Genomic DNA, 21,068 nt, shown 5'->3' on the forward strand with positions numbered 1-21,068 from the left:
TTGGTAACCAAAGGACGACACTAGAAGTCAACTTTCACCTTTATTCACAAGCAAAGATCACATAATCTTCAAACTGTGGTACTTTAACTGTTCAAAGTCAAAGAAAACAATGTAGGTTAACACACAAAAAAAAAAAAATCCACATATGTATTAGAGCGTTCATATTTCTATTTTTTTGTGAAGGTTTAGTTAGTTTTGTTTTTAATTGCCGTTTCTTGGTAGCATTAGCCTAATTTAGCTCTAACACCGATTTGAACGCTGCGGTGTTGGCACTCGGCAGGTCTCAGGTCAGCAGCAAATCATGACGAGGGAGAGAGGCGTGTGCAGCTTCTGTGGGGTTCTGATCCTCCTCTTAACGCCAGCACAAGATGGAGCACCGAGCCGCCCTGGATCTTGTAGTCTGCAGCCGTCTTCTCGTCGTTCCTGAAGATGGGAGGAAGAGGGGACGGGAGGGGTTGTGGCTTTAAAGGAGAACCCTTATGGAGGGATCACAAAAAGGACTACAAAGTGAGCTGGCTCACATCTGTTTCCCGCTGTAGATGAGCCTCTGTTGCTGTGGAGGGATCCCTTCCTTCTCCTCAACCCTTTCCTTGATTCGCTCCACCTTGACGCAGGACAAAACGAGAACACTCAGCGCTGATAGAAATCAGTTGAATAATGAGGTTGTTTTGTACAACAGTAGTTTGTGTCAATGTGTCACCTTGTCTGTGGGCTCGATGTCGATCTCGATTTCCTTTCCAGTCAGGGTCTAAAAGTGGGAACGTTAACAGCATGGGTGAGATTCGACAGCTGTTCCAAACCATGAACACATTTATAACTATAACACTACTGTGATTTTAAAGCCTCGACAGAATTTTTTTTTATTTTTATATATAGGTAGAACTTATCAGTATGTTTTTTTTTTTTTCAAACTTACACTTAAATGTTTTGACTGTATTATACATGTACATATCGTCACCTTTCGAAAAATAATGGCCTAAATTTTTTTTGTTTTGCCAAAAGCATCTTTTGGAAAGAAAGTGCTGGTGATTTTATATGTTTGGTTTTTCCAAAAGTCGCTTTTGGCAAAATAAATAAATAATACTTAGCCAGTTATTTTTTTTTTAGGAAGGTGGTGATATGTTAGTATCACCGGATTACCAATAAACCTAAAACTTGAAGACTTAGATGCTTTTTAATCTTCAGAAACCCACTGACTAGCTATATAAAGGTATTTGTAAAAACATTCATACCCTTCTTGTCCTGTGGTGGTTTGTAAGGCTCGAAATTAACTGGAATTGGTCCCAAAAATTTTTTTTATCTATAAAACTACAGAAACAATAAAAACGCGGGAGTTGTTTAGGACACGTCTTGTCAATCAGCAACCAGAATAAATCTAGGGTTTTGATATGGACACCCAAAAATACATAGTACGGCTCGTACAGGAACTCCCGAGTCAAAAGTTGTTTTCCCTCTGCTTTTATTTTTTGAAAAAACTTCCGACAGCAGTAAGTTAAGCAGCCCAAATGATCTATTAACCTTACTATCAGATAATGTAACTGTCTTCTGAGCAGAATCACTGAATAATGGTTGATTATATCAGAGAAGAAATAATGAACCGGCGGACCAGTTAGCGAACAGCAATAAAGTTAAACCTCAATGAAACATTTCTCACCTTAACTTTGATCAGCATGTTGAATAAACACTATTATTTTACTGAAAATAAAATGGACGACTAACAGAACAAAACAACTGGCAAATTAACGCTTTACAACCACAGCTCGTCAAGCTAACCAGACTTTACTTCCTGTGCAGCGGACCAACACCCTAACTATGTCGGCTTGCCACAAAACACCAGCAGAAAGGTTCCGCCGTTAAAACTACAGCTCAATAATGTTAGTAATAATGAAAATTTAATCTAGACGTACCTCATCTTTTTTTTTAATAAACTTTTGCAAAAATAAAAACAACACTAATTTATTTGTTAGCGACCATGTGTTAGATAAGCATCTGTTGTTATTTGTTATCGATAAAAATCGAACCATCTGAGAATCTGAACAGTTTAGCAAATTAGTGTCACAATTTTAGTAGACTAAATTATTGGGAAATTTGCGAGATTATGTTGTTAAAAAAGCATAATCTCATAAGAAAAATCTCTAAGAGAAACAAATTCTTGTTTTTATAGTGTCCATTACATATTTTTCTAATTACTATTTTATCTCTCTCTCTCTGTATGTATAAATGATGAATATATGTGTATATATATCTATATATACATACAGAGAGAGAGAGGAGAGAGACATATATCTACTTTTGTAAAGCAATCCATGATTTAATTTCACTTCATTTGAAAATAACATGTTTGCTTGTGAATAGGTTTACTATATTAATACATTTAAAGTTGTGTACATTTATTTTTGTTCATCATCTCTAAAAAAAAAAAAAAAAAAAAAAGCACACTCTAAACAACACAATAGCAGACCTTTGTTTCTACTAAAAATGAAAAGTGATTTTTTTAAATTTTTTTAAATTAATTTAAATATGTATTTATTTCAACTTCCATTCTTCCTGGGGACAGTGAACACAACACTCTGATAAATCGCTGTCCCGCCTTCACACAGATGTTCTCCATTCATCTAATTAACCGAAAGGTGGATAAAATGCCTCAGTCTGGTTGTGTCTGAGACCCATTAGTCATGGTAACTCATTTCTGTCTAGGTTTTGTGGTCTTGGCTGTCTTAGCAACAGCTGTTGCTGACCCAGGTATTTGTCTCATACATCTGTATGGATGTATAGCAGCTGCTTTTTTTTTTTTTTTTGTGGTCATGAAATAATTCTGGACCTTTGTCCGCAGATATCAAAGTGGTCTGTGCTAAAGACTCTGTGCGAGTGACATGGAGGGTGGCCCCCCAGTTCGTCCCATACGCAGCTCGGTTCTTCCTTGGAAGCTGCATGCCGTCATCGTGGAAAGTTCTGCCCACCGGAGAGGGAGAAGCACATTTTAACTACAAATTCTATGACTGCAAGTTTACCAAGCGGGTAAGGCGTCTCCATAATGTTTTCAGTCGATTAATCGGCATACAATGTTCGCCACTAACAGTTTTGTTGTTGTTTTTTTTTTTGTCTGCAGCTGAAGGGAAAACGCATTATTTATCAAAACGAGCTGAGCTTCAGGCCACACGCAAAACCGAAGCCTGTCGTCTTTAAATATCCCGTCCAATGTGTCCAGAAACGGTAGGAATTCATTTTGTTAAAGTATGATTAAAAGAGTAAGGTATGATGCTGAGTCTTCTCTTGTTTCAGACCTGAAGGAAGAATCCCCCACTTCCTAAATCCTGGCTCAGGTGTTTCTGAGGGACGCAGTAGGCTAGTCTTTCATGTGGCTCTCCTGAATGGTAAGATCACCTGCCAGGTAAAATTTTAGCTACATTCTGGGATGAATAACTTGTTTTCTTCACCTCCACCCCTTAAAGAGCAATTAACAGGAGTCTCAAAGACGAATGCGATTCCCCTCGGCTCATTCATACCGATCTGGGCAGCTGTGGAGCAGAAGTCCCATCAGCCGCTGGTGCTCCTCATGGATGAGTGCGTTGCGGCCTCAACCCCAGAGCTGGAACCTGGCAACCAACTTTATCCCATTGTTGGCAATCATGGGTAGGCGTCAAACTTCCAATATTTTGTCTTTAAATGGTCACCGGACTTGTTGACTTGAATTGGGACCACTAGGTGTCTGCTGGAAAGTAAAAGGGGAAGTTCACTGTTCCTTCCTCGGTACCATTCATCTGCCATAATTCTCTATCTCCAGTCATTCAAGTTTGGGATGGGAGGAGAGGTGAGTCCAGAGTTAAATTGCTTTTTTTTTTCCTCCCCCAATTTGTGAACTAACTGTTGCGATCCCCAGGTATACATTCACTGCAATCTAATCGTGTGGGATGGGGATTATGATAAACGCAGGAAGGCTTGCCATGTGAAAGATGGGAGGTAACTATATGTACTGAACTTGTATGTTGCCAAATCTCTCTTGGCTACTAAGGACAAGGTGCTTAAAACTGTTCTGCTCATCAGCTGGGAGCTGCTTGATGACCCTGCTCGGAGCTCTCTGTGCAACTGCTGTGATAACTCTTGTAGTCCTCGCACCAAAAGGGCAACAAGCTGGGGTAAGTGTTTTTATGTCCCTGCCCAATAGCCTTGCTGTATAGCTTGCCTCCTGATTTTTTTTTTTTTAATTTTTCTCCCTGTTAGAGCCTCACAGCATGCACTTCAATTCTGTGTTGGGACCCATCATCATAGTTGACCGGCCAGCCTCTATGACGAATGCCTCTCTGCCTGAGACTGATGCAGCTGGCTCACAGGTCAGAGGGTGGGGGGAAGCTTTGCACCAATGCATGTCTCATTACAAATGTAATTGTCTTTTTGCAGGAAATTTAAGTTGAAGCTTAACTCCAAGGTGCAGCCTGTGGCACTAATTTACAAGATTCTGGACACCTGTTTTTTTTTTTTTTTTTTTTTAAGAACCTGAAATTGCCTGACTTGATGCTGTTGTGAAATAAACCCTGCTCTAATTTAGACTTTTTTTTTAATCTTTGTTTGAGTGAACATGTGCAATAAACTTCACTAGATTATCTTAAAGGTAAATCTTTCAACTGCTATATGAAAACTAAGTATTTCTCCATCAGTGAAACACTTATTCATGGATTGAAATCCAGAATTTCTTTCTTTTTTTTTTTTTTTTGTTCCCTTGACAATTTGTATTGGCCAACATTAGTTTATGGTCAAACCCTAACTTGAAATGGCAATGTCCTACAAGGCTGGAGTGAGCCTAAAGTGCCACAGCATAGATTAGGAGCATGGTTTGATTTACTTTATTCAACAGACTCATGGTCCACAAAGATGATACACAGACAACACAATATAAAAAGAATCTTATAAAAGACTTGCATACCAATGTTTCCACAGAGCCGATTGGTATCTTAGCGCACTGAAAGAGGAATGTGAAAACATTACAGTAAAACTGTTCAATGAATTTGAGTGGCATAGATAAAAGCTAGGCTTTCATTTGGTTCTCAAGTGACACTGAATTATTTTTTTTTTTTTTCTCCAAGGGTCCCATGTCCTTGGTGTTTATAAGGAAATGTTATGGGACTTTCATTTTCAGCAGGACTTTCCATATTTGCAGTACCAAAAGAAATTGTTTGGCCAGCAACTTGAACTATATACCAAGAGTATTAAAGATGAGACATCAAAACTAAACATGACTAGAAGGCCAGTATTAAACTAATCTGGACTTCATTATACTTCAGCAAAACCCACAGGTTTGTCACCTCCATGCTATGCTGTGGACTGACATTGTTTAAAAGATCCTTTTTTCTTATGTAATTTTTTTTTTCTGTAAGTCATGTTACAAGAAATAATCCTGCAATAAATTTCACTTTCTGAAAGGAGTAAAAAATTTGATTTCAGAATCAGTGTTTTATGTACCCGTTACAGTTCTAAGAGCTTAGAATTACTTCTGTATTGACTAAAGGTGTTTATGCAATACAGATGGGGAAAAAAAGCCTGTGACCAGTCTTTGGAGCAACGCATTAAAGAAAAGGCAACTTAAAAACAACCAGTAAAACTGCTTTTGACCGTCTTCCTGGAATGGACAGTGTTTTCTAAACTAGTTAAATAGAAATCTGATTTAAGTGCTACTTTGAGTAATCTGGCATAAATATTTAACTTTTTTGTTTTCCCTAAGAAAAATATTAGATGTGGGTTGCCAATTTGAAGTTTTATCATTTACCTTAAAGTTATTTGACAAAAAGGATTTCAGTGTCTATCTTTAGGGATTAATGTATTGAATACAGAATGGATATTTAGTCAATTTATCACAGGGAATTCACACACAGATGCCTAACGGCTACTTAGATCAATTGACTCGGCTATATTTTTGGACTTCCTTCGAAGTCCAAAAAGGACTCAAGGAGAACCTATGTGTACATGGGAAGAACATACAAACTGTATGTGGAGAAGCTCTGGCCCAGATTCATACTAAGGATCTTCTTACTGCGAGGAGACGTTAGTTAACTAGTAGAATCCCAAGTAGTCAAACTGATACTTGGATTTCTAGACCACACATTTCCTAGTCATGCTTTTTATGCATATGTGTTTCATAAATTAACACAGATGTTTACTTTGTCTCATAACATAAATTAAAAAAGCTAAATGGAACAAGAAAAAGGTAAATGGAATAGGAAGTTGGTTGATTATCAGAAACTAGAAAATTTAGACATTTTAGAAGTTAGAGTACATTATTTGCCCTTGATGGTTTTGGAACCCTTAACCTATGGTAAAGTAAAATCCAAAGTCATCATAAACCTTTGCAGAATGACAACAGTAACAACAATATACTTCTGTGAAGGTGATAATATCATAAATGAATTTTCAACACCACATTCTCCTTCCTTCTCCTTGCCATAAAATGAAACGTTTGATTATTTGGATCTTTTGGGAGATTTGAATTAGAGCCTTGCTGCAATCACACCAATGGTCTATGCCTGACTGCTGCTAACCGCCACCAGGTGAAAGTAATTTCCTTGATTGAACTGCAACAGTCAGTGAGAATAAAAGCACAACTGGGACAACTCACTATTCAGTCATGATGGCTTTCTTTTGGTATCATGAGCTCCTTCTCTGGTTGGTGGCTGTTGGGTTGGCTGCTGCAGGTAATGGTGCCAACATATAGATATTTCTTTTTCCACAGATAATCTTTTTAGCCTTTTTGCAGACTAGTCCTTTATTCTCTCCAGATTTGAAACTAGACTGTGGGCCGGACTACGTGACCTTAGTTTGGTCAGACAGCAGATCCCAGGCTGATGCGTCGCTGTTTCGTCTTGGTAGCTGCTTCCCCACCACCTTTACAACACAGGAAGTGGTCTTCAATGTGGAACTTGACAACTGCAACTTCAGGAGGCTGGTGAGCAAGATATCCCTGACCAAACGAAGCATGTCAAACTACTTCAAACTGCATCTTGACTCTCTTCTTTAACAGGTCTCAGGCAATGAACTGAACTACACAAATGACCTGTTCTACATGTCATCTCGTGACTCTTATGTCCTTCCTTTTACTCTTCCAGTGGTCTGTTCATATCAAAGGTAAGTGTTGGGTGACTAGATTTGAAACTCTTAACTGTACTTGAAGACTGAACTAACTTGTCTTCAGGCCCAAAGACTGGTACCCAATACTCTATGATCCGGTGTCCTCTACATATGGAGTTGAAGACTTGGTATTCTATATTGAACTTATGAATGGTAGGTTCTAACACTCTAATGACTGATGGTGACCATCCACAAGTCAAACTGAAAGCTGTTTTGGTGGGACTTTTCAGCTGACTTTTCGGGCCCTGCTGAAACGGCTACCTTTCCCCTGGGTTCCATGATCCCCATCATGGCTAGTGTTGAGGCAGTAGCCCATCAACCCTTGCTGCTTCTGCTTGAAGAATGTGTTGCCGCAACCACATCAGACCTCGAGATTGCTGTTGAAACTTACACCATAATCACCAATAAGGGGTACTTCAATTAACCTTGTGTATTAACGGATTTTTATATTTCCCCTTGTTTGAGACTAATGACTCTTCTAACTTGCAGGTGTCTTGTAGACAGTAAAATCAGCCACTCAAAATTCGAACAAAGACAGAAGGCCTCAGAACTCCGGCTATTGCTTCAGGCATTTAGGTTTGGGCTTGGACAAGAGGTAACTTGTTTCTTTATGTGGCTGGCTTGTTGGTTGTGAATGGAGTCTGACGGCTGTCTCTTAGGTATACATCCACTGCACCATGGTTGCTTGGGATCCCAATGGTCTTGGCAGCACCAAGAAGGCCTGTCATTATGTGAAGGATCATGGGTAAAGATAAAGGCGTCACCTTGCTATTGAGTTATCCTGACGCTCGAGCTGAATGGTGTACCTTTTGTTTTCAGTTGGGAGTTACTGGATAACCCTGTGTATAGTAGCATATGTGACTGCTGTGACTCTTCCTGCAAGACCAGAAGAGCAAGAAGCCCAGGAGCAGGTATGAATCTTAGTTTAAAAACAAATTTTTTTTATTTTTTTTTTGTCTGTGTGTACTAATCCAATTCTATTCTTTAGGCAATGGTTTGTTCCAGAAGGCAGTGATTGGCCCACTTACCATTCCTGACTTGGCTTAACATGTGATGCTCTGACTGGAACTTCTGGAGAGTCCTTGAAGAATGTGGAATCTATAAATACTTTACAAATGAGGAAAAGTCTCTTTATATTAACTTAAAGTTTGGATTAAAGCCTGACACCAAAACTAGGAAGGATACAATAGCCAAGTTGACTATAAGTATCTTGTTTGTGTGGTTTTTTTTTTTAGGATGGGGGAGGGGTCAAATGGCTTTTATGCAGAAGGTTTACGCTCATGTTTTCCATAAGCATAACTAGACAAACCTTGACCTGAGAGCTCATGGAAAGCCTGAGAAAACTCTAAGCCCAATGTGTTGGAAAAGGATTTACACATAAGACTCCGATATTCTAAGATGTGTGGTAACTATACATTGATGCAATAAATTGAGCATTTTCACTTTAAGCTGAATGCACACCATATCTTGGACATTTAGCCCACGTTCCAACTTATTGGCAAAGGATGCACAGGAGTTGTATACACACCAGATTTCATGCTTGTCCATTACAAATCTTTGGATGGAAAAATGTACATTAATATGAACAGTTTAAGGACAAATCTTAATTTATCCTCGGATCCTGTAAATTAGGAATTTGGTACCTTAGGTCTCCCGCAGGTCCAAACTCAAATTGTGGCACTTCCGGCGGCAGATTTTTATACGCCACAAAAGCCGTGGCATTTGCCACAGAATCAGTCGGATGACGCAAAAGATGCAACTTATTTGTTCTAAATTAACTTATTCAATCTGCCACAGAAAAGAGAAACTGCCTTTACTAAACTGTAGCAGCTGACGGCACCGGAAGTTCCCCGATTTGAGCTCGCTCCCTCTACGTCACTGGACTGGATTCTTAAAATTAAATATCGGGAAGCTTAATGTACGGACGCAGGTTTTTCCTGGACAAAAGGTAAGGTGGACGGACTTTATTTTAACGAGCTGCTGTTTATGCGCTCACAGTTCAGCTTCCACCGCTAATAAGCTGCCAGATATTTAAGCTAACTAGCTTGCTAGCTATACGTCCTCAGGATGAGGAACCTTATGGCAACGTTGGAAACATAACTGATCTGAACTTGATTTTGATCCAGTAACAGTTTGTATAAATGACTCAGCCTTAACTGCTGCTTATTTTTTTTAAAAAGTTTAATGTAGGATAGCCAGGGCCGGATGTAGGAGACCGTGGACCGCTGGGTTGCAGCCAGATTTGGTACCCATCCCACAGAAGCTCCGTTTTTGTAATCCCGGTAAATTGCAGCAAGACTTTTCATGTAAACACACAGATCATAAGTTCTCGGCTTTGTTGAGTTAGTTTTTCCCAAGCAATCCGCTCTTTCAAAAAGTTTGTCATTTACAAAGAGAATAATTTCTGCAAATGCATTCACAAGAAAAATATATTTCCGTTTGCAATCATCCCTCACACAAATGACTTGTGCATAGGAGTCAGTAGCTCCTGTTATGTCATTGTAATGTTGTCATCCTTTTTAAACAGCTACATACTGATTAAGTTCAGAAAAAAATCTACAAATTTAAAAATGTCTCAAGTTTTCTTTGTAAACATATAAAGTACTATGGTGTTTGATTAAAAAATACCATAGTACTGGAGTTGGGGGGGATTCATTTTTTATAAAAAGAAAAGTCATCTTAGAAGGTATTATTAAACCCTTAGGATTTTACAGATTCTTAATTTTTTTTAATCGATTTTAATTAGTTGGGATGTTTTGCTTCAGAGACTTGTTTGGTTAGATTTTGTGGCCTAGAAAAATAAAATGTGTGTATAACAGCTGCTTGAAGCTGGTTCACTTATTTAGGAAATATTTCAGCATGGCGACAACCTGATAACCTTTATTTCAAACCAGTAAAATGTGTGGGGAAAAAAAAATTAATAAAAAAACAAGAACAAAAAACCCTTTGATAATCAAACATAAAATACCCCCAAACTTTCATATCTGGTAGGAAGAAGCCTAAGCTTATTAAATCCTACCCCCAATTGTCCACGATTGAAAATGTTACAGAAGCCTATATTCCAATTTTTGTTGCTACCTGCTTATTGGAACAGGATTTTTATTATTTAATCAATTTTTAGGTCTTTTTTTTTTTGGATAAAATGTTGAATCTCTTGACAACACATAGACACAGTAGATTTAACTGATAAAGAGTTTAATGTGGGACTCTTGGACGGCACATTGTTGTTACCCCTTGAAGCTTTACACATTTTGCCACTACAACCAAAATCTTTAATATATTTTCTCTGGATCTTATGTGAAATACCCATGCAAAGTAGTGCTTAATAATACACCCTCCATCCAGGCTGACTGAGCTTGAACTAAGAATGGTGGGAAAAAGGGTTGTGTCTGTAGATGTGTGAAGCTCGCAGAGACCTTCTAAGACAGTTTTGCAATTCTGGTTGCAGAAAAATGTAGTTCAACAAAACACAACACTTTTAAATAAAGTAGAGAAAGTCATCTACAACCTTCTCTTTACTTATTGTTATGCACTATGTTGTGTTAATCTGTTCCACTAAACCCAATAGAATTATCGAAGTTTGTGGTTTCAACGTCACAAAACGTGAACGAGTTTCGCCTGGCGACAGTATCTGTTCTTGATTTAGGAGACGGTAGAAGTCCAAAGATGGACTGGTTCCACTGCAACCAGTGCTTCAAGAAAAGCGGGTCGAAGTTCGCTGTGTCGAGCTGTGGCCACATCTCCTGCGAAGCTTGCGTTAAATCAAGTGAGGATTTTGCTAATTGAGGTCGCTTTCGTCCAACACAGCTTTCAACGGATTGACTTCATTGTTTTTGATGTCTGCTGTGTTTGTTAAATCCATCAGAGCAGTGCAGTACATGTGGGGTGGCCTGCAGTTATCTGCCCATCACCGATCAGGTTGGTGAGTTTGACATAGGTTCATTGCAGGTTATGATTGGGCATCATCTCAACTCACAATGGAAGATGTTTCTTTTTTTCTTTTTTTTCATTTCAGATGAAGCCACAGGAAAAGGTGTTTTTCATGGACCCTGGAAAGCTCATCCAGGCGAGGATGGAAAACATAGCGCAGGTCTGTCCTATTTGTGCATCCTGTCTGACGTCATGGAGACGCTTTCATCGGTCACTGAGGGAGTTTTCACACTCCACAGATTGCCATTTTCCAGCAGAAGCAGAAGGAGAGAGTCACGGTTCACTTTAAGAACAAATCCAGTGAACTGGAGAGGCGTCTGGAAGAGGTTTCTGAGCAGGGTTACAGGTGATTCTCACGTTGCTACATAGCAACTGTGCAAAATCAAATAAAGTAAAAGTTGAGACTGTGACTCTTATTTCCTGCTGCTGCTCTTATCACAAGACAACTGTCAGAGCTGAGAAGAGAGAACGGTGAGCTGAAGAAGCAGCTGTCAGAGCTGAGAAGAGAGAACGGAGAGATGAAGAAGCAGCTGTTGGAGCTGCAAAGAGAAACTGCCGAACTGAAAAAGCCACTCTCTCAAAGGAGGGCAAGTGTTAAAAAAAATTTGTCCTTTCCCCATGTTGAATTTTTAAACACGCTTCACTTTTTTCTTCTTTGTGCCACAGGTTTCTCCCGGACAATTCCAAACTACTGGGTAAGCATCTCTTTGCATCTATGATCACAAACTGAGTTGTTAGAAGTCAAATCACTCTGTGACGTTTTCCGAACCGCAGCGCTCAGAGGGTTTCGCTCCCAGTTGGCGTTACCTCACCAGGTAAACCCAGTGACTGAAGCTCAGAACCTGTTTAGGGTTGGTGTCAGTTTCGGAGCTTTAACGATTGAAATGGTGTGATGTCTGTTTTTAACAGTTACTCCTCGATCAAGAGCAGCGAGGTAGGTTTTTTTTTTTTTAAATCTCATAATTGCTTATTGTACAGATGCATCTATAAAAATTAGAATATGATGAAAAATGCCAATATGTTTCATCTCTGATTTCAGAAAGTGGAAATCTTGTTTTCTATAGATTTTATTACGCAGAATTAGGGCGGGACAATATGAATGAAAATTGTTTCGTGATGTAAGAGTTTTATATCAGTGATTATGGCCAAATATTGATTAGCTTTTTTGTTTTAAATATCCAGAACACTACCAAACTGGCGGCATGACCACTCCTGTTTTATCCACAATTCCCTCTTGAGTTGTTGTACTTTTTTTTTCTCTTTTCCCTCCCTGCTGTTTTTTATTTTTATGCAGTTATGAGGCACGGTGGGAAAACCTTAAACTGCTGCTATACAAGTTACTCAACAGGTTGTTACTAGGTAACCAAAATAACCAAAATAATAAAAACGTAAATGTACAAAAATATAGTCAAGCCTTTAATTCTTGTCATTTTGATGATTATGGCTCAAATATTATGAAAACCTGAAATTCAGTGTCTCCGAAAATTTTAAGTATTGTGAAAAATCTAATATTGGAAACTCATGGTGTTACACCCGAATCAACTAATTAACACAAAACATCTGCAAAGGCTTCCTGAGATTTTAAATTGTCTCTCAATCTGTGTGACAAGAGAACTGCATTCCAACATATTCTTAGAAGGTTGAGTGGAAGGAGAAATTGTGGTAGGAAAAGGGGCACCACCAACATGGAGAACCGAAGCCGTGGGAGGATTTATCAGGAAAAATCCATTCAAGAATTTGGGGAAGAAGTGGACTACAGCTGGAGTCAGAACATCAAGAGCCGCTATACATTAATGAATCCTACAAATGGTCTGCAAGCATCTTATGTAGGCCAAGGAGAAAAAGAGTCTGTGTTTTATATTTCTTATTCAATACAAAAGAAATTTGGGAATCTATCAAGATGAAGACTTACAAAAAAGATATCCACTGACATGAAAATACACAAAATTGCACTGATGGAAAAACAGCAGAAAGTTTTAATTGAAAAGGAGACCCAACTAAGTATTAATTGCAAACATACTTTTCACAAGCCTGACATTTCACAATGTAATATAATTTTATAAGAAACTGAATTTTTTGAGTTTTCGTCATATGTAAGAGGGGCATGAAAATGACGATTTGAAATATTTCATTCTATGTGTAATAAAGACATACAACAGTTTTACTTTCTAAAATGACAAAAAAATATTGAACTATTTTACATATTACTAAAAAAAATTTGAGATGTAACTTTTCCCTCAGTTTTATACAAACTCATAGCAATAAATTAGACTGCCATTTATTTTAGTAATTCAATCCATTCCCTTTGGGGTTATTAAAGTATTTTTGAATTTAATTTCAATAGTTACTAGTTAATTTTGATTATAGTTTGCTGAAGGTCAATACTATGTAAAGGACCAATGAAGGCTATTTTACATAGGGATATTATGTTGTGGCCTTCACCATCACGTGGTTTAGCAATCATCAGTCTGTCCACTTTCTTTTAGGAAATCTATTTTTACAAGCCTCCGCAATATTCAAATTGTCTGAAAAATCGATTTTTGGAGATTTCATTAGCTGCAAGTCGTAATCATTTGCAAAAAAAAAAAACCAATTGGAATTTGTCACTGTATGTCACATATGTTATGATTTTCCTGTTTTTATTTAATGCAACGAAATTAAATAACTTTTCAATGATGTTCGGATTTCCTGACATGCAGTTGTAAAACACTTTAAAATGCATCTTGCCTCAGTCATGTCGGCTCCGGAGAGTCTCAGAGGTGGACCAGGGATAGAGGCATTTCTCTCACTGTAAGTGTGGATTTATTCCCAAGTTCACAAACACTTGAACATTTTTCATCTTTGTTGCATAAAATATAAAAAGGGTTCGATTCTACTACCTCTTAATCAGACTCCTGGATCCATTGCTTCCATCTCCAGCCACAGCTCTCTTCACGAATTCAGTGAGTGTGACTGAAAATCAAATTTGTCGGCGACTCAATTCAACGTCGATCATACAAACGTCGATTTGAAACGGAGTTATACAATTTGTCCATCTTTTCCCGTTAAGGAACGTCACCATCTTTTGGCACTCCTACAAGGTAACGACTTCCAGGGATCTTTTGGCCTTGCAGCCTCATGTCACAAGTGATGATGGGTAAGAATTTCTCTGCCGTAGAAATGAGTCAGTTCATTTGTGTCCTTCCCAGAACCCAGACTCCTGGTTTCCAGTTCCCATTTATGAATGGAATCTCACTTCACTCACCCAGACAGTGAATAACTCACTGCTCTTGCTGGGAATGCCTTTGATGTGCATGACACCCACTAGTTGATTTATTTACGTGAGCCTGAACAACATTAGCATTTTACAACCTTAAGTCTTTGTAAAGGAAGGGGTATTCCCCAATGTTGAAACACCTTGCCGTATTGTTCACCTGGATTAAAACCTCTATGTAAACTTTGGCTTGATTTTTAAGTCTACTTTCCTTGAAATGCGCGTTATAACTAATTATTAGTAAAAGTCGTTTTTATAGGACAATTTCAGAACAAAATTTACACAGCAGGAAGTCGTCACAGGTGTCTGTATTCATAACACACACAAACAAATCTTTGTACACTTGATTATAATGGCAAAAACACTTAGCTATTTTCCAGTGACACAATTGTGCAAATGAGATTTTCTCTTTTTAAAACAGGAAAAAAAATACAATAACATAAACTTGAAGACTTTACATGTACAGATTTACATCAACAGCATGACAGTTGCGTTACCTTTTCATGAGCAACAGGAGGAAAAACTTTAGTCATACATGCCACTTTGTCGAGTTTCTGGCTGTTTGACCTTTGGACGAAGTTTGCAAAGAGCTGAACTCCATTTAAAGCCGACATCAATTTCTAAAGTCAACAAGAAGTACTTAAATATTGTGAACGTATGACCCCGATTATATTGTTCTGTCACTCTGTGTGAAATGTTACCAGTCTTTGGATTTTGGTTCATTTTCGCTTCTACTTCAAAACCCACCTTCTGCCCACATTTTAAACTATAAAATGACACCCTATGCCTATGAAATGCTAACTAACTCATCGTCTAGAAATGTAGCAATTCTGCAATCTATGCAACGATGTAATTCCTGCAACCCGGTTCAACCTTTACTGTTCGAAACATGCTGCAGAATGCAAATGACAAGGCATTCAAATGGTAAGTAAAACACCTCCACAGAGTGAGGAGCAATTTAGGAAATGTTTCGGAAATGCATTACACATATGAGATGTACCGTGCTGTTGTTTTAAAACAAGTTCTACAGCAAGGAGTAAAAATAATGACACTAATCAGGAGTATAGATTGTGAAATACTAGTATATTATTAGCATCGGGGCAGCAGGTTGGAAAACCAAAGTGCAAGATGTTATATTATAAGGAGCAAGTCCAGTGTGCTTTTCATGAATACAATATAATGGCTAGAAAGGAATGATCAGTCAATAGTTTGTCAGTGTAGCCGTTTTTTTTCTGGCTCTACAGCTAGTTACCTGATTATGTTATACTGCTACAAATAGAATACATTAGAAAAAAAACAACTGTAGTGATATCTAAACGAAAAGGAGGTCAAAAATATAGCAACCCAGTGTAGAGGTTACTGTTCTATTTACAGCAACTGAGCCAGTAGAAATATAATTCAGATCTAAATATATTAGAATAAACAGGAAATGCAGCATATCTATATAAAAAAAATACACAAACCACACTTTGGGCTTGTTTAGGGAAGACTGGATTTTACAAACCTGCCTTAATTAAAGCAACATGAACCACAGCAATAATCACATCTGTTGTGTTAAAGATGTGTGGGTGTGTGTGAGGGGGTGGGCAGATGAGTTTTTTTGTTTGTTTTTTTTTTTTTTTTTAGAAAAAGGTCCTAAGCCACAACAATTTCTTCATCAGTTTCCCCAACTTCTTGAGCCGCAAACCAGTCTCGCACTTGCTGGTAGCTCATTCTTGATTTCTTGCATAGTAGATCAAGGTCTTTTTCATTTAGTGTGCCTGTCGTAAGGTAATATGATACCAGTGGCTGGATATCGGGAGAATCTGTACTTGCTCTGCTTAGTTTTCGTTTGCGCCCTCCCCCGCCACGAGTTGATGTTCCAGTGCCGTTCGACAGGCCGCTGCCGCTTTGCTGGGCAGCAAGTTCTGCCAAGAACTGCTCGCGGACGCCTTTCACCCAGCGCAACTGGCCATTTTTGACGGCGTAGCGAGTGTCGCCAAACCACTGAATAACATCCGCCCTGGGTAAACCTGTGAATTTGACGAGTTCAGTGTATTCCTCACTTGTGGGCCACTGGCACTTCAAAAAGTGCTGCTTTAACACATCCAACTGCTCCTTGGTCTTTCGAGGACGTCCTGCAGGAGTGAGTGCAGGGGATGTGGACGTGGAAGCGCCTGACAAGCATGTGGTTGTCTGTGAAGGACTGGCTTTAGTTGAATGCACCGACTTCTTTGATGCACGGATTCTGTGTGAATATGTTTTGGTGGGGGAGGCGGTAGGCGGTGGAGTGCGAGAGGGGGAAGAGCAAGGAGAAGACTTTAACTCTACAACTTCTGGCTCAATCTTGCAGGTCTTGGTCAACTGTAGCGGCTCTTCTTCAGTTTCTTGCTCCTCTTTGAAAGTATCTCCAGAAAGTTCTTCTATAACGTCATTTGCTTGTGGCTCTTGGAGCTTTTCCCCAAATGCTTCTAGACTGTTTGACAGAAAAGTCTGAAAGAAATGTGAATTTTTGATCCCGTTATTCCGGCTTCCCTCATGGCTTTTCACCCCGTTTACTTGACGAGATTTTTGGTTAGTAAGTGAAAGAGGCTGAGTTTGAGATTGTGGTTCATGTTTACTCCCAACAGAAGCCTGGTGAGAAAAGGTCTGGGCTGCTGCCAGGCTTCCACGACCCACTCTTAGCTGATAACGACTGTCACTGAACCATTTGCGAATGTCATTGCGGCTCAGACCCGTTTCTTCCTGCAAACGCTTGAGCTCAGGCTCTGCAGGCCAGTTCTCTCTTAGGAAGCTTTTGCGCAGGGCAGCGAGTTGAGCTTTTGACTTTTTGTAGCGCCCGTGCCGGTACTGTTGCGAAGAGGACTCTGAGAGGTCAGGGGAGGCATCAGCTGTTGTGGTCGCTGGAGTGTCTGCTGGTGAGCGGTAGAAATATGAATCCTGAGGAGGTGGGAGACTGGACCTAAAACATGGAGGAGTAGATTTATGTGAATCTGGAGACTCACACTTTGCCATCTTTGTTTCAGGTACAAAACCAATGAGATCACACTCTTCCTCATCGCTGTCCTTTTCTTCGTCCAAGTTTTTGCTCTTGGTTTTTAAATTGGCTCCGTTTGTTTCAGCGGAGTCCTCACAAAGCTCAGGCACAGCCAACTTCCTCCTTGTCTCCTCTATCTCTTCAGAAGACCAGCTGATGCCATATTTAATCCTCTGCACCATGAACCACACCTTAACTTTGTCCAGTGGCAACACACAGACCCGAGCCAGTGTGCTAACCTCTTTGGACGATGGGTATGGAAACAAGTTAAAGGCATTGACAAGTTCTGGGATTGAGTCCAATTCTCGGGTCTGATTGGACTGGGTCCATACCAGTTTGAGCCCCTCTGAGACCAGAGGCAGGCACACTACAGAGTTATGGTTGGTGGTGAAACTAGCCACGCCACTGGCACTGCTTTCTGCTGAGCTGGGGGAGTGCCGCAATTTCTTGGAAGAGCGTTTGGTCTCTGCCTTTTCTTCACGCTCTGGCTCCGTCATATCCACTTCAAAAGGCTCATCTAGGTCCACAAGTCGTCTGTCTCTGCCGTTACGTTCGGTATACGACGCCATGTCGGCTATCAAAATATGTTCCGCCATCTAGAAGGGAAAACAAACAATGATAAAAAAATTTTTTTTTTGTTCACCTCTTCTTACAAACTGTCACTTCAAAGATAAGATCACAATGCAGAGAAGGACAATCTGTTCAAGAAAATAAACTTTCTGTTCTGATTTCATTCTCAAAGTTAATTAGCGGACAAATACACCCCTCTGCCTGTTCCCCTGCTTATTCCAAACTCTCTACGAAACTAGTCGTATACTGTGTCAAGGCGCACTCTCCCCTCCCCCCAAAGCGTGGTGAATGACTTTTGTTTTGCGTGAGCTGAGGGGGGATTGGTGCTTAAGGGGTGGGAGCACAGGGAATGAAAATCTACAAGGAATCCATCACTGTCTGCTTGCTCACCCTAGCTGGTCAGGCTTTTGTTTCACTTCCAAGTTTCTCAGTCCTGAGAGATGAGAGAGGCCTCTTCACAGGAAAGGATATGGCAACAGAAACCTGCAGTAGGAGGAGGATTCGTCAGACTCATGTCTATGCTGAAACTAGTGCGATCCAAAAATGTAAATAAAAAAAATAAGTATGCATGTATATTTTCTAATCCAGCAACAGGTGTTATGCCATACTAGGGTGACTGTTAAGAAGAGCTATGTAAATAAAGGTTTAAATAGCATTTTAAGTCCTTGCACCACTTTTGATTCGGCAAACACATAAATCTGGTGGCTAAAAGTTGATGTGAACTACTTCTCTTAACTTTTAATTTTATTCCAGGGGTTATTTATTCGGAACAAATAAGAGTATTGCGCATTTAGTTAGGTAACGCCATGGCTGACCTTAAGTAGCTGGGAACTGGGCTGAAATGTTTTTGAGTGGGACAAACATTAGGTCACAAACCATCGTGTTAGTCATTGGTGACACAGTTAAATCCCAGAGGGTGAGAACATGGGCTCTCTCCTCAGTTTCGACACTTTCCCGCAACACGCGAAGATAGTTTATTCACGCTTTGTGTAATTGGGTTCGATAAAAAGCTGTGAAAGTTGACCACCATGCCAGCAACAATAGCGGTCCAGTCTGCCCCCCCCCCCTCTTTGTGGCGTACTAACTAAAACGCTTCACACTGCACAGGCGCACTTCGTCGTCAGACACGCTTCAGTGAAACATAAAAATAAACTTACCGAAATTGCCGAAATACCCCTTTATCCCCAGGGTCCGTTCTGGTGACACGTAAACCAGAAAACCCGAGCCTACTCCACACTACTAGGGTATATATGATCGAAGTTGGAGGCACCGAGCGAGGAAACAATACCGTCCATCTATTTGGCTGACCCTTGTCTTATTTTTTACCAAGCACCTCGACGGATTACAGTCAGGATTCAAAGATACGACGCAACCAAGTTTGTCCCCAGCCGCAGGAGTTCAATCGCTGGTTAATTCTCGGTCAGGGACACAAATATCCAACTCGGGAGATTAAAAGGCTGAATGTGAGTCGCCGTTTGTTCCTCCCCCTCGGTCGGTCCGTTGCTGCTTTTGTTCTTTAACTGTGAAGTGTTTCCCCCTGTCCGGCCAAACCAACGCGAGGCGGAGCTGAGGACCAGGAAGCCCGGAAGGCCCACATGACTCTCCCCTCGCTGACGGCTGGGTGGGTGTGCCAGTCTGGGCGAGCAGGCCGTGGATTGGAGGGAGAACGGGCCAGTATAATGAATCCGCTCCGGAGATCCAATACCAACTACCCCGCTGCAACCTATGGTGGCATCAGAGAGACGGGATGACGCTGAGAATCATCTTTTAAACTGAACGGTTCTTTTTGAGCCAGTTTTGTACTGTATTGGGGAAGTCCTCTGGTGGTTGAATCAGTCTTGAACAGTCACAAACACAAGTATTTGCCATAGGACAAACACATATGAATGTAGAAATATAAATACACATAAATGTAATATCAACATTTTTGTTACATGATTGAGATTAAAAAATATAAGACTGAGAAAACATTCGTGAACCCTGCAGTCAGTTTACTTTAGATTATTTTATCTATTAAAGGGGAAAAAAACAAACCTGATCCTATGTGAAGTTATACTCTCCCCAAATTGTTAAATCAGGATTTCACTAAATTCCCACAACAGACCTATACTTCTTTTTTTTTTTACAATTCATATAACACATTGAAACAGTTTCTTTTACTACAAAGAAAAACAGATTAAACACCTACACAGATATATTAAGAAATATCTGTCTAGAGGGAGAAATGTTTTAACAGACAATAGCAATCAAACGTCACTTGAATGTTTGATTACCAAACAGTAATTAATGCAGTCTCCCATCCTGCATATGTTATATCCAGTGATGTCAGTAACACGTTACTTAGTAACGGACCACTATTTTCAGTAACAAGTAATCTAACGCGTTACTATTTCAAATCCAGTAGTCAGACTACAGTTACTTATCGAAACCACTTTGCGTTACTATTTTCTTTTGTAACTTTATTGCCTTTGTGCGTCTTGGGGAGCGACCGCCGTTTCTATGCGACAGTATCAGCAGCGACAGAATTGTAAACAATGGAGGGAGCTGGGCATTTTGTTGCTGGAAAAACGGGAACTATTTTGAGTTTCGGTCGCCAAGTCCGATTATTATAAACGGCTTTGGGCTCGTTTTTTTAAAAGTCTCTAGCAAATGTAATGAGTCGCGGGCTGCGGTTTTTGGGCTTGGAAATAAGCAGACATAAACCCCAGAACTTGTCTGACCTCCAATTAGTTTTAGTCAGACTCTCCCTGTCCATCGTTTCCCAGATGATCCATCCTGCTGTGTTTTTGTTAATGTCAAGTTAATATATTTGCTGTGAATGACGTCGAGCTTCGCGTTGCGCTACAACAAACCGCAAACATTGAGACTAATATGAACCTCGCAATAAACGTGAAAACAACCGCGAATGAACGAGTACGTAAAGCTGCGCAACTAAATGCCATTATAATTATTAATATTAAGATGAATGTCACAAATCTGTGCAGCAGCCATCTGAGTTGTGGAGCCGCAGAAGGAGCTCTGTGCGCTGCGCTCTGACAGCAAACACAGGGCCGTAACGCAGAACCTGGACGCTGGGGCAGAGAGGGGGGGACTCTAAAATCCTACTTAAGAGTTTAGTGGAGAACAGTGGAACACACACAAACACGCACAAATTACTAAAGTTTTTTTTTGTACTGTTGTAGC

The 21,068-nt window shown here is 39.9% G+C and overlaps 5 protein-coding genes across 9 annotated transcripts; 3 read left to right on the forward strand and 2 right to left on the reverse strand.

The window, feature by feature from the left end:
- Positions 1-27: 27 nt before the first annotated feature.
- Positions 28-1,822, reverse strand: nedd8l (NEDD8 ubiquitin like modifier, like). The gene is made up of 4 exons (XM_028021030.1): positions 1,655-1,822; positions 701-748; positions 522-604; positions 28-423 (listed from the first exon to the last, which is right to left on the reverse strand). Exons 1-4 carry the CDS (start codon positions 1,670-1,672, stop codon positions 300-302), a joined length of 273 nt encoding a protein of 90 aa, XP_027876831.1. The 5' UTR covers positions 1,673-1,822; the 3' UTR covers positions 28-299.
- Positions 1,823-2,587: 765 nt separating this feature from the next.
- LOC114146695 (zona pellucida sperm-binding protein 3-like) lies at positions 2,588-4,701 on the forward strand. Its single transcript, XM_028020976.1, has 10 exons — positions 2,588-2,742; positions 2,834-3,018; positions 3,110-3,213; positions 3,283-3,374; positions 3,453-3,633; positions 3,706-3,811; positions 3,881-3,960; positions 4,045-4,136; positions 4,222-4,331; positions 4,399-4,701. The coding sequence occupies exons 1-10, from the start codon at positions 2,676-2,678 to the stop codon at positions 4,405-4,407; spliced, it is 1,026 nt and encodes a 341-aa protein (XP_027876777.1). The 5' UTR covers positions 2,588-2,675; the 3' UTR covers positions 4,408-4,701.
- A 1,827-nt stretch (positions 4,702-6,528) lies between these two features.
- Positions 6,529-8,459, forward strand: zp3f.1 (zona pellucida glycoprotein 3f, tandem duplicate 1). The gene is made up of 9 exons (XM_028020977.1): positions 6,529-6,683; positions 6,768-6,934; positions 7,010-7,113; positions 7,181-7,269; positions 7,347-7,527; positions 7,606-7,711; positions 7,776-7,861; positions 7,936-8,027; positions 8,105-8,459. The coding sequence occupies exons 1-9, from the start codon at positions 6,617-6,619 to the stop codon at positions 8,161-8,163; spliced, it is 951 nt and encodes a 316-aa protein (XP_027876778.1). The 5' UTR covers positions 6,529-6,616; the 3' UTR covers positions 8,164-8,459.
- Positions 8,460-8,739: 280 nt separating this feature from the next.
- Positions 8,740-14,754, forward strand: LOC114146699 (RING finger protein 212B). 4 transcript variants are annotated; one of them, XM_028020979.1, is made up of 14 exons: positions 8,740-9,064; positions 9,297-9,398; positions 10,763-10,882; positions 10,982-11,034; positions 11,132-11,206; positions 11,286-11,392; positions 11,489-11,633; positions 11,713-11,741; positions 11,821-11,861; positions 11,956-11,980; positions 13,779-13,836; positions 13,937-13,988; positions 14,096-14,126; positions 14,235-14,754. In XM_028020979.1, the coding sequence occupies exons 3-14, from the start codon at positions 10,783-10,785 to the stop codon at positions 14,299-14,301; spliced, it is 783 nt and encodes a 260-aa protein (XP_027876780.1). In that variant the 5' UTR covers positions 8,740-9,064; positions 9,297-9,398; positions 10,763-10,782; the 3' UTR covers positions 14,302-14,754. The 4 variants fall into 4 exon arrangements, with proteins under 4 accessions (XP_027876780.1, XP_027876781.1, XP_027876782.1 ...); XM_028020980.1 differs by having other exon boundaries at positions 10,766-10,882; XM_028020981.1 differs by lacking the exon at positions 9,297-9,398.
- Positions 14,593-21,034, reverse strand: homeza (homeobox and leucine zipper encoding a). 2 transcript variants are annotated; one of them, XM_028020975.1, is made up of 3 exons: positions 19,043-21,034; positions 18,276-18,368; positions 14,593-17,911 (listed from the first exon to the last, which is right to left on the reverse strand). In XM_028020975.1, exon 3 carries the CDS (start codon positions 17,909-17,911, stop codon positions 15,935-15,937), a length of 1,977 nt encoding a protein of 658 aa, XP_027876776.1. In that variant the 5' UTR covers positions 18,276-18,368; positions 19,043-21,034; the 3' UTR covers positions 14,593-15,934. The 2 variants fall into 2 exon arrangements, with proteins under 2 accessions (XP_027876776.1, XP_027876775.1); XM_028020974.1 differs by lacking the exon at positions 18,276-18,368.
- Between the last annotated feature and the right edge of the window lie 34 nt (positions 21,035-21,068).

This window comes from Xiphophorus couchianus, chromosome 6 (genome assembly GCF_001444195.1).
Source record: "Xiphophorus couchianus chromosome 6, X_couchianus-1.0, whole genome shotgun sequence".
Lineage (NCBI taxonomy): Eukaryota > Metazoa > Chordata > Actinopteri > Cyprinodontiformes > Poeciliidae > Xiphophorus > Xiphophorus couchianus.